This window comes from Poecilia reticulata, chromosome 3, assembly GCF_904066995.2.
Source record: "Poecilia reticulata chromosome 3, P_reticulata-male-v2, whole genome shotgun sequence".
Classification (NCBI taxonomy): domain Eukaryota; kingdom Metazoa; phylum Chordata; class Actinopteri; order Cyprinodontiformes; family Poeciliidae; genus Poecilia; species Poecilia reticulata.
This window is the reverse complement of record NC_088832.1, coordinates 4,353,734-4,370,622: the sequence shown is the minus strand read 5'-3', so window position 1 is coordinate 4,370,622 and position 16,889 is coordinate 4,353,734. Positions and strand designations below refer to the sequence as shown.

The 16,889-nt window shown below is 40.1% G+C and overlaps 2 protein-coding genes across 8 annotated transcripts in view; both read right to left on the bottom strand.

Annotated features, from left to right (window-relative positions):
* Window positions 1–3,483, bottom strand: part of tpcn2 (two pore segment channel 2) — a 50,215-nt gene extending 46,732 nt beyond the window's left edge. For 3 of the 4 annotated variants that reach the window (XM_008405015.3, XM_008405017.3, XM_081604954.1), the window contains exon 1: window positions 2,852–3,483. In XM_008405015.3, the coding sequence (XP_008403237.1) occupies window positions 2,852–2,996 (145 nt within the window). In that variant the 5' untranslated portion in view covers window positions 2,997–3,483. The remainder of the gene's footprint in view (window positions 1–2,851) is intronic. The other variant, XM_008405016.2, reaches the window with a different exon arrangement.
* A 111-nt stretch (window positions 3,484–3,594) lies between these two features.
* The window catches only part of nadsyn1 (NAD synthetase 1), a 31,213-nt gene continuing 17,918 nt past the window's right edge, over window positions 3,595–16,889 (bottom strand). For 3 of the 4 annotated variants that reach the window (XM_008405014.3, XM_081604955.1, XM_017303989.2), the window contains 13 exons: window positions 16,129–16,260; window positions 15,860–15,931; window positions 14,120–14,244; window positions 13,994–14,042; window positions 13,823–13,925; window positions 12,452–12,620; window positions 12,147–12,282; window positions 7,650–7,756; window positions 6,780–6,911; window positions 6,577–6,646; window positions 5,908–6,036; window positions 5,155–5,331; window positions 3,595–4,890 (listed from right to left, as the gene is read on the bottom strand). In XM_008405014.3, coding sequence (XP_008403236.1) covers window positions 4,834–4,890; window positions 5,155–5,331; window positions 5,908–6,036; window positions 6,577–6,646; window positions 6,780–6,911; window positions 7,650–7,756; window positions 12,147–12,282; window positions 12,452–12,620; window positions 13,823–13,925; window positions 13,994–14,042; window positions 14,120–14,244; window positions 15,860–15,931; window positions 16,129–16,260 — 1,458 coding nt within the window. In that variant the 3' untranslated portion in view covers window positions 3,595–4,833. The remainder of the gene's footprint in view (window positions 4,891–5,154; window positions 5,332–5,907; window positions 6,037–6,576; window positions 6,647–6,779; window positions 6,912–7,649; window positions 7,757–12,146; window positions 12,283–12,451; window positions 12,621–13,822; window positions 13,926–13,993; window positions 14,043–14,119; window positions 14,245–15,859; window positions 15,932–16,128; window positions 16,261–16,889) is intronic. The other variant, XM_017303988.2, reaches the window with a different exon arrangement.

The window sequence follows — 16,889 nt, the reverse complement described above, 5'->3', positions numbered from 1 at the left end:
AACTTAACCTAGTTAATATGTCAGATTCCCTCCTCACCCTCGTCTTCTGTCCAGACTGTGATCTGGCTCCGCCCCTGCATATGCTCCCATCGAGACGTCGTCTCTTTCAGGGAAGATCCTGCATTTTTCAACAAGATAATGCCAGACCGCATTCTGCAGCAATCACAACATCATGGCTACATAGGAGAAGGATCCGGGTACTGAAATGGCCAACCTGCAGTCCAGATCTTTCACCTATAGAGAACATTTGGCGCATCATAAAGAGGAAGGTGCGACAAAGAAGGCCCAAGACGATTGAACAGTTAGAGGCCTGTATTAGACATGAATGGGAGAGAATTCCTATTTCTAGACTTGAGAAACTGGTCTCCTCTGTCCCCAGACGTCTGCTGAGTATTGTAAGAAGAAGGGGAGATGCCACACAGTGGTAAAAATGGCCTTGTCCCAACTTTTTTGGGATTTGTGGATGTCATGAAATTTTGAAACAACATATTTTTCCCTTAAAATGATACATTCTCTCAGTTTAAACTTTTGATCTGTGATTTGTGTTCTATTGTGAATAAAATATTAGATTTTAGCACCTCCACATCATTGCATTCAGTTTTTATTCACAATTGGTTTAGTGTCCCAACTTTTTTGGAATCTGGTTTGTACATCAATTCTGGAAAACCACTCATTAAACTGAGAAAATGTTACTGATCCATATCCTGTTCTTATTTCAGAAAATTAACACAAAATATTTTCTAGGCCAAGGAAAGAGAAAACAATCAACCCAACATTTGGGGGATTGTATGTGTTTCTTTTGTTAAGGCTAAGAGAAACTTTTAATGCTTTGGATCTGCAATGATTTACAGAAACTTGACAAAACTCTGCAAAAATCTATATTTGTTTTCTGAAAATACTGTGTTTAATTTACTCCTGACTGTGAAAAAAGAAACTCCAAAATTGAACAACAGTAATTTTTTGCATTTTAAAGAGGTAGTATTATGCACTTTCTAGGCACACAGAACTATAAAATGGCACTAGTAACTACACTATATTGCCAATAATATTTGCTGACCCATTCAAAAGACTGGATTCAGGTGTTCCAATCAGTTGGAACACCTGAATCCAGTCATGAATTCAGGCTAAGTTGCTGACAGCAACTCAGCCACGAAGTGGTAGGTCATGTAAACTGACAGAGGGTGGTCACCAGATGCCAAAGCACATAGTGCAAAAAGGTTGCAAACTTTCTGCAGAGCCAATCACTACATAGTCAACATTGTTAGACTATTTTTCAGACTCCTGTTCTCCCAACCCAGAAATGAATGGAATTATACTTAGCAACCCTGAACAGGAACACTTAGTTTACATACTTTAGATCAACATTAGATTCTTCTTTCTTTCTTTCTTTCTTTCTTTCTTTCTTTCTTTCTTTCTTTCTTTCTTTCTTTCTTTCTTTCTTTCTTTCTTTCCTTTGGTTTGTTATTTTGTTTGTATTTCCTTTTAATTCACGTAAAGCACTTTGAATTGCCTTGTTGCTGAAAATGTGCTATATAAATAAAATTACTTTACCTTACATTCCTCCAAACTTAATGTGGCCTTCAGGTTAGCTCAACAACAGTGCACAGAGAGTTCATGGAATGGGTTTTCATGGTGGAGCAGCTGCTTCCAAGCCATACATCACCAAGAGCAATTCAAAGTATCGGATGCAGTGGTGTAAAGCATAGAATTGGTTGCCATTGGAGAAAAAGGATTAAACATGCATAAAAAATCAAGGCTGCACTCCAGGAAGGTGTATGACAAAGAATTAACATTAAAACACAATAAAGCTGAAACTAGTTGTCTATTTTACATAATACCCCACTTTTAGGTAATAAAAAAAAACGTTTTATGTCCTCTATATTTTCCCTAACATGTCAAAGGTGTTTTCCTATTCTCTGCTCCAGATAGGCACAAGTTCACAACAACAAAACACAACAAAACTTATTGGTCGATGGAGAGGATCAGCCTTAGACAAGTGACATGCTTCAGTTTGTCTTGAAATTCTGTCAGTCGTTGAGTTACTAATTTACTATTACAAGAGTTCTCATGACGTGTCAGAGATGCTTTATAGAAGTAAAAACTAAAACATAAGCAGGACTTTGGCCGAAGAAGTATATGGTTTCAGGTTTGAAAAAAGTGGAGCTCTGCAGCTAACTCAACAATAACTACTGTCTTCTTTTCTATGATCCAGTTACAAGTGGTGCAATCTAGTTTATTTGTTCTGCAGCTGCAGCTATTTTATTTCACATTCAGCCAGGTTCTGGTTTGTGTTTATCATGACTGCTAAACGTTGAAATCAAGACGGCTTCTAACTTCAATTATCACAGCCTAAAAAGATTAATTGTGAAAAACAGGCTCATCCAACACTAAGCCAGTTTTACTGAAAGCAGCCATGATAAAAGTGTTTGTCTTTTGTGAATGACATTTGAATGGAGGTTTTTTGGAAAAACAACACAATGTACAACATTTATTTTAATCCAAACGTCTGAGGAAAAACATTTCAAGGTTTTCAAGCAAGAGCAACACAGAAAGGAGGAAGAGTTTCAAAAATGAATCCAGCTTCCCTCATGTGGCCCCTCTACTGAGATCTAACGCTTTCGCCTGAGAATATGACGTCACGCCAGGCTGTACCTCAAGTCCAAATCGTCACCAACAGTCTGTTCGAGGTCAGTGCAGTGAAAATATGAGAAGTCACAACATGTTATTTCGTATCGCTTCAGGAAACATGACATTGTAACTACAGTCAACTGCAACTTCCATCTACAGTAATAACCTGCTGATACCAGGACAATAACCAAGAGACCTCACACTGTCACTCTGCTGTCCGTACCTCCGTCCGAACGGCAGCAGTCCCCAGCAGTAGAGTAAGACATCCGCCTGCTGCCCCGCGAATCTCCGCCACTTCTGGCCGGGCCGGAGCCATAGTCCCCGCTGTGTGGGTCCTCAGCCCCGGTCAGCAGACGGTCCGTCTCCATCCAGGAGGTCTAGGACTGGAAAGGCATACGTTCATCAGCGGCCAGAGTGAAAAACGGGTCCAGGTCTGGACGAGTTCGGCTCTTGCTGGAGTTTTAGAACTTGAGGAAGAACAACGTGCGTGAGCAGACGACAGGAACCTGTTTTTAGGAAGTCTCTGTGCTGCTCCTCCCTGAACCGCCCCGTCCTAAAGCTTGGGTAAAGTTTGGACTCCACCTCCAGCAGCCCGGCTCGGTTCGGCCCGTAGAGGTAGCCGATTCCCCACAATACATTCACTGAGCTGCTGGACCGAATCGGGCTCACTTATTTACCGAATGACACTTCATGACAACAGTCAAACATTCATGAAGACTCCTTCATGTTCATGACAGGTTCTATGTCATGTTTATGACTGTGTCATGTCAGTCTTATGCACATCCCTTCAAATAAAGTGTTACCACTAACGGTAATCAAAACTGAAGTATCAGAGCTGCTGTAACATGCTGAGACACAACTCTAGAATTGCAGCTATAAATATTTTTTGCCAGCAGCCACCCGCTATACCTAAACATATAAGGCCAATATTGGCCTCTTTAACCTTAAGAAATCATCACACAGGGCTCATATTTGCTCTTCTCTGATCAGGCCAACCAGGAGGAGATTTATTTAGCACATCTGCATGCATATTACAAATTCAACAGCTACAACAAGTCTCCTAAAAATATCCCAAAATATCCCCAGTTTTAATGGTTACAAGACTTTTTATAGGATTTCATATTTTTATAGGATTTTAATATGGGCAGATCTGCCCACAGTCTGGGTCATTTTAAATAACTTCTTAGAAATTGTATTTGTTGGCATTCAATTGAGGTCTGATACTGTAAGGTTTCTATTGGGATGATTTAGTTTTATTTTTAGATTCTAGATAAACTTCGTGATTTTATATTTTTCTTACGTGTCCTTGTACAACACTTTGGTGAGGGTAAAAGTGCTATAAATAAACTTAACATTAACACAGAGTTGATGCTAGTATGTCAGAAAATGAACTATTTACGTAATATTACCTTCTGGTTCTTTTGCACAGTGCACCTACAGAGAGTATATTAATATTATCTGTAGGGAATATTTCCCTACAGAGAATTTACACAGAACAGCAGAAGCACAGGCTCCAGCATGAGAAAAGAAAACAATGCAGTCAAATGATCAATGCATCAATGTTGCTCATTGGATTGCGTTATAACCAAAGGCACACATCAAAGCACCAGTCAATGGAAAAGTGGAACTAGAACGGCTCAAACCAACCCAGTTCTGAGTGTAGCAGAGTGAGAACGCAGAAGGTTTCCATCAGTGGTAACTGTAACTTTAATTTCAGTTGTAAATAAAAAGCATAATTTCAGGATAATTACATCAATAATGCAGTACGTTATACTGCATTATTAAAGCTCATCAAGAGTTGTGTAGCTGAAAAAAATCAACAAGATAACAGTGGGATGAATCTAAGATGTGGTAGCATCTGAGTAATAACAGTTTAAGATATAGAAAATGCTTCAGAACCATAACCTGACATGGCTCTGTGTGTGCTATCATGGAAGACACTGATGGATACCAGATGCAAAAGCTACCCGGGTCTTTATAGTTAGCCGTCTGGTGGCATTGCTTTGGTTTAGAACAGAAGTAAGCAGGATATATCTCTGATGAAAATCCAATGACATTTGTCATTAAAATGTTTAACACATTTTTAATGTTTTCAGGCATGGTGAGCTCCTGAACTTTTGAAACAGCTGGAGGTTGTTTTGGATTTGAGCCACTGCAGAGATGCAAACACGCCCTGGAGAGAGAGAACAGGACTGTGGGGTTTTGCTACTCTTCAAGCCTTCCCTGGTCCCCGTTGTCTGGGCTTGCTGGCATTTGGGAAATCTGCAGAAAGATGGAAAGAGGAAAACACACCTAAAGATAAGATTACTCTGGACACTATTGTTTTTATCCAGGGTAAGTAGGACAGTCAAATGGACTCATATTAAATGCACTGAGCTTTTGTACTCATTAACCACTCAAAGCACTTTAGAGCTATATTCACACACTGACACAGAGGTTGCTAGGTAACTTGTTCATATGTGGCCCTCGACACTCTAGCAAAAGTTATCTCCACTCTTCTATAAGAAGGTCATCGTGGTGTGTTACCTGGTTATCAATACACTGGAACTGCCAGTTCCAGTGTGTGTTGTAGAGGAAAGGTCGAAGGTCAAAGCGGTTGTCATCAGGACTGTAGCTCTCAGCATGGTAGGAAGGAGTCACTGTGGTCATCTTGTGGCGGTTCACCGAGTACATCCTGAAGAAGTGCTTCACCTTCTGGGCCACCTGCACAAATAAGCAGCTGTTCGAGTCCAGAGCACAGAGGAGCCAAACTGACGAAGAATGCCTTCCAGCAGATGGTGGGATTAAAGAAACCCTGAAGATTTCAGGAGTTAGATTTTCTTGTAATCTAGTAAATTACATGTTGCATTATGTCGTTGCTAATGCAACGACACAAAAACCATTTTGTTCCAAAAGCGACGTTTCCAAACTCTAAAACAAATTAACAAAATAACTTAAAAATGTCAAAAACTAGAAGGGTTCATACCTCTAAATGTCTGAAATGTGATATGGAATTTGAGGTTTGTTTTTGTTGTCTGTCTGTTCTTATGACCCCTCTGACATCTGCTGACTCAGATATTCACCAGACAGATGCCCTAGCCTCATTTTCAGCAAGGTTTTCTATTAAACTTCCTGTTTTGTTAAAATTCAACATTGGAAATTCATTGTTTTTGCATCCTGCTGTTTGGTTGATGCAAATTAAACTGAAATTGGACAAAGCAAATTACTGTAAGATAACAGTGCTTTCAGATTCTTTGTGTGGTGCAGTGTGCACATTAACCAGATTAGTAGCCAACTAACCTGAGTAGGTGAAAGGACATCCCTCCACAGATGAATGAGCTTACAGAACATACTGAAGGGTCCACACTTTGAGATCTTCCGCAGCCTTCCAATCACTGATAACTCAGAATACATCATTCCCATGTCTGACTGAGGAAAGAGAAGAAACAAGAATGTCACACATTTAAACCACATCAGCAAGACTTGTGATGGAGGTCTTTCAAATTGGATTTCCAGTAAAATCTAAGCAGACAGAAGATATTATGGACATTTAATCTAATGTGATTGGAGAGACGAAGGGTGGATAGACTGGCAGTGAGCACCACACTGATTGATTAATCTGCATTTCCCACAACATTGCACAAATCTTCTTTTGCTTTGTTCAGTTTAAAGAAGTAAGAGCTGAGGACCAAACAAGGTCCTGCAGTGAGTTTCCAGCTGGTAAGCAGATGGTTATCAGATTATAACTGGTTTATGTTTAATTTTTCTGGCATTCACAAACATGCAGTGTTTGATGAATGTCACTAACTACACAGGTTACACACAACCCAAAGAAATCTGAGCACAGCTTTCAGAGGGACACGTCATCAGCAACAACAGTTTAGTTTCTAGTCTATGGGAGTAACTTACCAACATTTCATATACACACACCAACAAACAGTTCATGTTCCTGCGAGCGTCAGTCTGTACCTCATCTGTCTGGGACAGCTGTCCGTCCTTCAGAGGCTCCAGTTCAGCAGTGGGGGGAGCAGCCAGGATGCTGCAAAGCACAAAAAACATGTACACAAACTGAGACACAGAGGACGATGCATACACACTCCTGACAGGTCCTTGTTTTGTTTTTTTTTCTAAAGTGAAATCTTCTTTAAAGTAGAGTCTTGAACTCCTCTCACCCTCTCAAAGCGGTAAGCTGGAACTGCTCTGCACAGTAAGCAAGGAAGCTCTTCAAATCCATCTTGCTGATTCCACCAATGGGGTTTATGTCTGCACTGGAGCAGTCATACTTGGTGAAATATCCTGTAAGGCTGAGCAGGAGAAATTATTTAACACGGGAAAAACAGCATTTTTCCCATGTTACAAGTGAAATAATCTGCCAGTGGAAGTAGTACATTTTCATAAATATTAAGGAATTATTTATTTAAAACAAGTTTCTGTATGCTGTTGCTTGTAAATTAGTTTTGTCTTATTTAAAGTGTACTAAGATATTTGCACTAAAAACTAGACCAAAAATACTTGGTACGATTTTGTGATTTTGCAGTGCATGTACAGCTGATATAAAATGTTTCCATGGTAAGAGGACTTTCTGGAAACAGAATTATTAGGGGGAAACTTAATGATTACAGAACAGTTGTCTATTTAATATCCCAGGGGATTTGTTTATTAATATACTGATATAATGTTTTTTTCTATTTAAACAAGTTAAATCCCTATGGAAACTACAGCTCTGTTCCTGCCTTTTGTCATAGTCGCTTTAACAGCTTGGTGTGTACAATCTTTCTGTATTAATGTATAAAAGAACTTTAAATAGGAAACCCATTTTTGGAACCAAGAACCGAAATCTAACAAGAGATTTAGTTTCACCATTTCGCATCCGATTTTTGTATCACTTACAGCAACGGATTCATTTATGCCACTGGCATTATCAGATGAATATAATCTGGATCATTTGTGTGCATATAAACTTTGCAGGCCACAATACAAATTATGTGCAGTAAACCAAAGGTGTATGAAGTACCAACCATTCCAGTCATTTGTAATAGTACCTCTCATCGACGTTGGCTGAGCCCAAAACTAGCAGTCCTCCAGGCCTACCACGAGCCCACAAACTCAGCTGGGCAAAAAGATAGGCCAAGACCATCCTGACACGGGCCTGGTAACGGCACAAACACACTTCTGGTCAGAACCTCAAGAGGAATATCAACTAACAAAATTACTTGCCTACATAGTGGCACATGTTTTACATAAACCCTGTCAGTAATTTCATCATTTTGCATGTTTGCAGTTTTGGTGTCTTCATACCTGACTTTTTCAGATACAAACAGGAGTCACCAACCGAGGGTGTTTTTGATTAGTCACGTATTTAAGAGTCTTACGTGGCGGGCGTCATATTCGCCCGCCACGCGGCGAATATGACGTCATGCATTTAAAAGGCTTCCGTATATAAAATAGACGGCATAAGAAGTGTGCATTTAAATTCTGTTGGACAGCAGAAACTTCAAACTTTATAAAAGTAGTGTTTTTATATTGATTTGTTTTATATTTACTTCCAAATAAAACCAGGAATATGATCGATCATTTTCACCATAGCGTAGTGCGCATTTTACGCATGTGGAGTGCAATCAGTGGATGTTTTATGACCAAAAAGTGAACGAATGCAACATGAAAGCCATTTTTTCGATTTTCTACAAACCCACCACATTTCTGAAGCAACCAATCAGAAAGCATTTTCAGCCATTTTGATTTGAGATCGGAACAGCAGCGCGGGGAGAGTTTTGTGATGGTGGAGAACGGTGCACTGTTGACTTTTCGGATTTTGCTAGTAGTGTTTTGTAATATTTTTTTTGCAAGTAGTGTTTTGGATTACATTTTTTTGACCATACGTGTGTTAGTTAGTTAGTGTGTGTGTGTGTGTGTGTGTGTGTGTGTGCGTGCGTGCGTGCGTGCGTGTGTGTGTGCAGTGTTTGTAGACGGTTTTTAGTGTGTTTGTCAGAATGAGCCGTCGGTACATGACTGCAGAGCAAGCTCTAAGGTACTTGTATGAGTGTGAAGAGGACGATGATGTCCAACCATAGTCCTAGTGAGCTGTTTTTGTTGTTTTTTTGCAGCTGCTACAGTCAAGACCATCTGTGACAACACAAACAAATATGCTGCAAAAAATCAAACAAATGGAAAAAAATATAAATGGGCTGAAATAGTCACAGAGGAGCTGTATAAGTTCTTTGGTCTCTTGATCTACATGTCCATGGTGCAACTACCAAGTGTCCAGGACTACTGGAGACAAAATAATTTTTTGTCTGTTCCAACTCCAGCCAAGGTCATGACAAGGGACAGGTTCAGGACCATTATGTGGAACTTACACCCAAGTGATCCTGCGGAGGATGTCAAAAATGACAAAAAGAAGGGAACACCAGGCTACGACAAATTATCGAGACTGTGGCCTGTTTATGATGACATCCTCAATGCCTGCCAGGCTTACTACCAACCAAAGAGGGAGCTGGCAGTCGACGAAAGGATGGTGCCAACAAAGGTAAAAACTGGCATGACTCAGTATATGAAAGATAAGCCAACTAAATGGGGAATAAAGTTGTGTTGGCCGAGTCGAGCAGTGGCTACACTGTGAGTTTTAGCTTGTACACTGGCAAAACTCACACTGCAAGTGAGCATGGGCTGTCTTAAGACGTGGTAATAAACCTTATTCAGCCATCTTATCTTGGCACTGGCACTATTTACATGGACAATTTTTATACCAGTCCCACACTGTTCAAGGACCTAGCTAACAAAAAGTTTGGAGTTTGTGGCACTTATAGGGAATCCAGGAAGGGATGCCCTAAAGGGAGGCCAAATGCTCTCACTAAAAAAAGTGGAAGAGGATCAGTGAGATGGATCAGAGAGGGCCCACTGGCCTTTGTGAAGTGGATGGACACACGGGAGGTGTCTGTCTGCTCAACTATCCATCCTGCGTTTTCAGGTGAGACAGTGCAAAGGAGGGTGAAGAATGGAGAGAAACGCTTGATTGTGAAAGACATTCCATGTCCTACACCAGTCATGGCGTACAATAAATACATGGGTGGGGTTGACCTGTCTGATCAACTCATCCAATACTACTCTGCACAACGGAAAACTCATCGTTGGTACAAGACTGTGCTTATGCATTTGGTTGACATTGCCACAGCAAATGCCTACATCCTACACCGAGAGTTGTGCAAAGCCAAAGGAGTGAAGCCCATGACACACAAAGACTTCAATGTGGAGATGGCCAGTCAGCTTTGTAGTGTGGACATGGCAGGTGTTCCAAAGAACAGGGCAGCTGAACACATTCCTGTGCCCATCAGTGCTCAGCAAAATGCCAGAAATGGCAGACTGCAGTGCAGACAATGCCTCCAGGTAGACAATGTCAGGAAGGACACTCCCTGGAAATGTGAGGGCTGTGATAAGCCACTGTGCCTTCTGATTGACAGAAACTGTTTTGCAAAATGGCACAAGTAATTTGTATGCAGACCTCTTGTGACACCCATTTTGTAAATATTGTAAATAGTTGAAAGTGTGGGGGGGGGGGGGGTGAGACATTGTGATGTTGGAGAGAATTTGTGATGGACATATGGACACATTTTGTAAATAGTTGTAAAAAAAAAGCGCCTGGGAAATTACCCACAATATGGTGTAAAATATGATTACTAATTTGTTTTTTACCAAGTTTGTACAAAACGTTTTAAAATGTACCCAAGAAAATTTAATTTTAGGCTGTAAAAATGGTTTGTTCAACATTTTTGTGAATTTCATAGAAAAATATCAATATTTTTTCTACTCGGATTTTGTTTCTGTGTGTGTTTTTTTGCTCCAATGTGAAAATGCATTTTATCAAAATGAAACACACTGTAAAGTCATAAAGTTTAGCATGTGCTGAAAATAATGATACCAAACAAGGTAAGGTTAATAGTTTTTATGGTGAAAATATAAGGGTAAATTCAAAATTAGACCAAAACGGCCATTTAGACCCAAGACTCCAATTAAGAGTCTGAGTCATTTTATAAATGCCTAAGCATTTATAAGCGAAGATTTGGAGTAATTTCTATATTCTACATATAATCTGAAATAATAGATTGTAATTCATACAACAAGGAAAAAAAAGTTTTTTCCTCATTTTTTTCAGTTTAGATATTTCCAGTGACGCTACTGGCATAAAAATTCCACCAGAAGTCGGCAATAATCCAAGTAATACACATATAAAGAAACCAAACAAAATTAGCCCATATGTTAATTTATGGGTAAATAATTGGAATAGGATTTCAAATAAAAATTGAACATACTTGGTAATAACAACAGCTATTCTTTTCATACATTTATAATTTGCTACAGTCAGGAGATCTACTTGGTGGTTCCAGTGATTTTATTTTCTCTCTGAAACCAATTAAGACTTTCCTTTGCTGTAAATTTGAGGCTATTGTCTTACTTGGTAAAACCCACCGTTGCCATCTTTACATTCTTATAAAGTCCTGCATTTCTCACTTCATCCTTCAGTAATGCAAGTCTGCCAGTACCTTTTGCTGTAACAACGACAGCCACATCAATTGTGTTTCCAGCAGTAGACTTCAATTTTGGCATGGTGTTTTTTGAGGAGGGTGCTTAGGACCGTCTCCTCCAGATTACATAAAAAAATTTCAGTTCTGCCCTCATCTGACCAGATTATTCTCTTCTACAGAATCCCAATGTTTCAATGGCTTTTCTTTGTGATAATGACTTTCAACTGGCATCTCCATCATGTAGCCCATTTTTCTACTAGTGCCTCCTTTCTGCAGGTCTTGAAACATTTATGAGATGTCAGCTGAAGTTATTTATGGGTTGTTGTTTTTTGCATCCTGTTTTTCTGCCAGTTGTGGCTGAAACTCCTGTTGGTTTCCTTGACTGAGGGTTGACTACAACAAAGATCCTCATTTCCCACATCTTGGAGTTTGAGGACTGTAGACTGTCACTTTTAGTTGTCAGGTAAGTTTTTATGTCTACGGACATAAAAGCTACCCTGAAACTGACCATCTGATTGAATTGTTTTGGGATGAACTGGTTTATTACTGAATTGGATTCTGTATATTTGAATATGAAATGTTTTGCCTTGCGCTTCGAAGTGTTTGATTATACAAACTAATTATACGGCAAACTTTTTGTGTCAGTAGTTGTATTTGAACTTTAATAGTGTTAGTTGGTCAAAACCAGTTTGAGCCTTACTACTCACTGGCCTATTGGTTGATGCCGAAGTTCAAAATGTGGGGTAATTCTGTTACCAAGAAACTGTGTACAGATAATCCCAATCACATTCACATTCTGCATCATACTTTGAACGTGTTGAACGACATTCTGTCTTCTTCACACCTCAAACAGGAAACAAAGTGATTGTGAAACCACTCAATGGTCAGAGCTACCAGCATCAGAGCAAACACTGTGGTTAAACTGTCACAGCAGAGAAAGAACTCCAATCCAAGAAGTGCTAAAACATTCAGTTCCGTGATGACTGATAATGACAGACAGAGCATGAGGAGAGGTCTCACCTGCACATTCTGCAGAGCCAGGTTCTCTCTGTTGCTTCCACCATTTGCACGAAACTGCGGCCACCGTCCAGTTACCACTGAAAAGATACCCAGAATGCCTTTGACAGCCACATCTATGTTAATATTCACATGTGTGCTACGAGAGACATGAAAAAGAAGAAAAACAGGCACCTTTATGAAGAACGACTTTCCTTCCTCATAAAATTAAGATGAACAGACAATCTCTCAGACAAGAGTTTGTGTGTTATTCAAAGTTGGAGTTCAAAATATAAAAGATAAAATTCAACATTTTGATGAAAGTCTACCTTCCAATCTCCCCAGCCAGGTCCCTGGCTCTGCTGCATGTATCCTGGGAGGAATTTTCACTGGCCATGTAACAGGTGGTAAACAGGCGAGCACACAACTCCTTTGGGTTCTGCGGTGTGTAGGAGTCATCTCCAACCACTCTGCGAACATCCTTCAGCACCTCGCCGTCTGAAAAGTCAACATCATTTTAAATAAGAAACATGTTTAACAGACAGCTCCTTTTCTGTTTGGCACCCTGTTTACATTAATAAATTGATTTTATGGTAGCTAAAATGAACCTGAGACTGAAAATCAGTCGGTTTTACTGCATTCCTGGTTTCTACAATGCAGAATGTAGTGAGACATAAAGTTGTGAAAAGCTCTCTCCATCAAGACTGGGTCAGTGACAGTCACACATTTTCATATTATTTTTTTAAAATGCAAGCAGCTCATGAATGTCCCAAACATAATTTTGTCTCTGTAGATATGTCCAGGATAACCGTGGCAACATGTTCAAGTTAAGCATTCCTCTAACTGTTGGTTAACTGGTCTCTCCACATTGTGCTTTGGTTGTTTGTCCTAAGTGTCTTTCTGTGGTCTGACAAGGCAGTCATTATGCCATGGTGTACCCCACCTTTCACCCAATGACCACATAAGATAGGTACTAACCCTGAAAAGACAAGCAGGAATAGATGGTGGATGAATGACTTAACACTTGGTCTTGTTACACACAAAACTCCTCTGCTCATGGAGGTCAGGGAAGTGTTTCAGACAAAAGTCTGAACTCATCAGTCCAAAGTCAAAAGAGAATTATTCTTTGAAAGTTTGTTGGAGGAGAATGGCTTCATTCCTGGTTCTCACTGCTATTTGGCTAAATTAACAACAGACAAGCATATGTGAGGCACAAGGAAGTATGCTGAACTATGCAGATTTTCATAAATACAGTTTTATTTCCATTTTTTTTCCCCCAAAAAAGGAAAAGAACAAAAACAGGGTTTCTGTCAACACATATGTGTAAAAAAGAACAAACAAACTGTTCCTTTTACTGAGACTTCATAGCCCTGGTTATTACACACACATTCACATGCTGATAATGGTGAGCTACTGGGATAGTAGCCACAGCTGTCCTGGAGCAGTCTGACAAAGGTGAGATTTCCATGCTTATGGAAATTTCACCACTTGTCTGCTGGTGGTGGCACTTCACCAACAGCAGACAAGGTAGGTGAAGTGCCCAAGGACACAACAACAGAGGCGATCTCCTGAGCCATTATCACCACATAACCTCACCATGTTGTTAGTTCTTCATTTAATTGAATGTCATCTTTTAGCAGGGCAGCCATTTATAAAGTTGCGTTAGTTAAGGTAAAACAGGAGACTCTTCTATTACTCACTGCTGTCTTCCACAGCCTGGCAGAGCAGCACACACATAGAGTGGACGATACAGGCAGTGGAGGAGCTGTCGATGCCGCCGCTCAGAGGCAAAAGGAAACCACCCTACAACAGAAGTCAGCAGCATTTGGTTTCACCAAGACTAATCACATCAGGAATGTTCCAGTCCTCACCTGACCACTTCTCCTCAGGTAGTCCCACAGCCAACATGCTGGCCCTAGACTGAACAACCCAGAGATGTCTGTCCTGTCTGTTAAGAGTTCACTCTTTTTATAAATCAAGTAATAGGCACATTATACCTGATTTCTTCCTCTGGTGTATGAAACATCCACTGTATTGGTTGGTGTGTGGGGAGGTAGACATCATTAGAGCTCGATAAAGAAAAATCTACTTTGATCCTATAGCAAGGTTTCTGTTGTCCTTCCTACAGCAGAGAACATGACAAAGCGCAGGGTCACTCACCAAGCCAAGCAGGTGTTAACCAATTACAAGCACCATTCAGCTGTAACTCTGGGACTGACAACAACAGCAAAAGCATGAATGATATCATTAAAACTGCAGCTGGCTGAAGATGGCATAAATCACAGGGATCTTTTAAAGTAATCCTCCACAAAACCAAGACAGGACTCTGGCTGAGCCACTAGTAAACGTCAACATTACTGTTAGTCAGCAGAAACAGGTTGGTAAAGTTAAAAGATGACATTGAAACAAAATCTACCAAGGCTGAGAATGATTTTAGCCTTTATGTTTGTTACTTAGCTTGTATTAGTCGGGATAGTTCAGACTAATACCTGAGGGATGTTTCACAAATGCAGGATTACAAGATCAGACTTTATAATACACACAGTCCCTAAAGCTGTGTGTTTTAAATGTTGAATATATATTTAGCAATATGTTGAGCAATGTGTCCTTAAGACTATCACTGTAAATTATTATGTATTGTATGTTTATTGTATGGGCTGCACAGTGGCACAGTTGGTAGCACTGTTGCCTTGCAGCAAGAAGATCCTGGGTTCGATTCATGGAGTTTGCATGTTCTCCCTTTGCATGCATGGGTTCTTTCCGGGTGCTCCAGCTTCCTCCCACAGTCCAAAAACATGACTGTATAAGTTCTCCTTGGTGTGTGTGTGTGTGTGTGTGTGTGTGTGTGTGTGTGTGTGTGTGTGTGTGTGTGTGTGTGTGTGTGTGTGTGTGTGTGTGTGTGTGTGTGTGTGTGCGTGTGTGTGTGTATGGTTGTTTGTCCTGTCTGTCTCTGTGTTGCCCTGCAACAGACTGGCGACCTGTCCAGGGTGTACCCTGCCTGTTGAGCGAAATGTCAAGCTGGAGATAGGCACCAGCTATGTTGGGACAAACATAATCCCCCCTCTCTCTTAGGGGATCAAAAACATATTATTTTATCTTAAACTGTGCATTTGTTTAATTATATGCCAAAACTAAAGTTAATTTATGTTGTAAATGACATTTTAAGATAAGTTAAAATGATAAAAAAGCAGAAACAGACAAATAAGACAAGCGAATCACAGAGAAAACGTATTGGTTTCTGATTGGTGTGACTGCTGACTGAAGAGATAGACAGTTAACCTAGGAGAAGGCTAACTGCACAGGATAAATCGCCATGGTAACTTATGTGTAGAACCAAATTGAGGCTTAATTAAGCCAGGATATCTGGAAAATCGTCTATCATTTGAGCCCAAAGAGCCCTTTGGTGACTCAGAAACTCTGCTGCAGTGATTTTGTGGATGCCTTATCTAGTGTTAATGGGAAATAAGCTGAATGGGTCATGAAGGCTGAACAGTCAGTGATTTATGTACAGCTCTGGAGAACATCCAAATACTGATAATGACACTGAACATCTTTCTTCACTTGTTCCCACTAAAATGAAGAACACACATTAATATTTGGACAACTTGATACTAATGTTGTCCTAACGTTTCTTTTTGAGGCCCCACAACCTGTTAGAAGCTGAAGGTAAGTAAACAAAACCACCACAAGACACAAGTTCCAGCTTCCAAAAACTCAGAGCACAGATGTTTTCTAACCATGAGTGGCTGGCAGAGTTCTCCTCTGTAACTGCGAACGTCCTCCAGATCCAGAGTGGCTGTAATCACTTCCTGTAGTAAAAGCAAACACTTCCCAGGTTATAATGGCACACTTTAAAAGCTCAGCAGCACTCAACAGGTCAATCTGGAAACATTGGGACTCTCCATTAAAATAACCACACTACATGCCACATATACGCACACACACACACACACCCAGGGATATCATATATGTGCAGGTTTGTCTTAAACCGTGTTGCCATGCCTACCACATCATCAAGGGAAAACTGTGCTCCACAAGCTACGACTTCTCCATTGATAGCCACCATGGCACAGCCGTCATAGTACAGCCGGTCTCCATCACAGCCCCTCTGATTGGCATACAGGTAGATCCCTCCACTCTGAAACAACACCAACAGCTTACAACCTCACACCACTGTACAAACAAGAATGTTGCTCTTCTCCACTGTTGTGGTACAATCCTGCCCTCTAGTGTTTCAGTGGTCAAGCAGTTGTCGAGAAAAGTCGAGCTCATCCCGCTACCCCATGCTGGAGATTTTAGTTTAATAGTAACAATAAATAAAGTTACCTTTAAAATTAATTACACAGGTGACATCAAGACCCAGCAGTAGAGTCAGACGGTAAAAAAATTAATCTGGTTGTGTGTATTGCTATTGTGTCCTGCAAACTTTGCTTTAATTCTACTTTTTTCTATTTAATCATAAAAAATCATAGTCAGGCAGAAAGTGTGTCATGGAACAAGAAGAGCTGGTTTCCTTAATAAAGAGGAAGCTTCCAGCCTGCATCAGTATAAAAATAGTTCAGACCATTCCTTATTTTAAAGCATTAAAGGTTTTTAAAGAATAAAATCTAAACATTTTGTGTAATTGGATAAAACCTAGAGTAAAATACTTACATTAATAATAATGACTTGTAATTAAGCCAATAATTAATATTGGTTTAACCAGTGGTTGATGTCGGTTTGATTATAAGAATATTCAAAACTTACTCTTACACTTATGGAAGTACT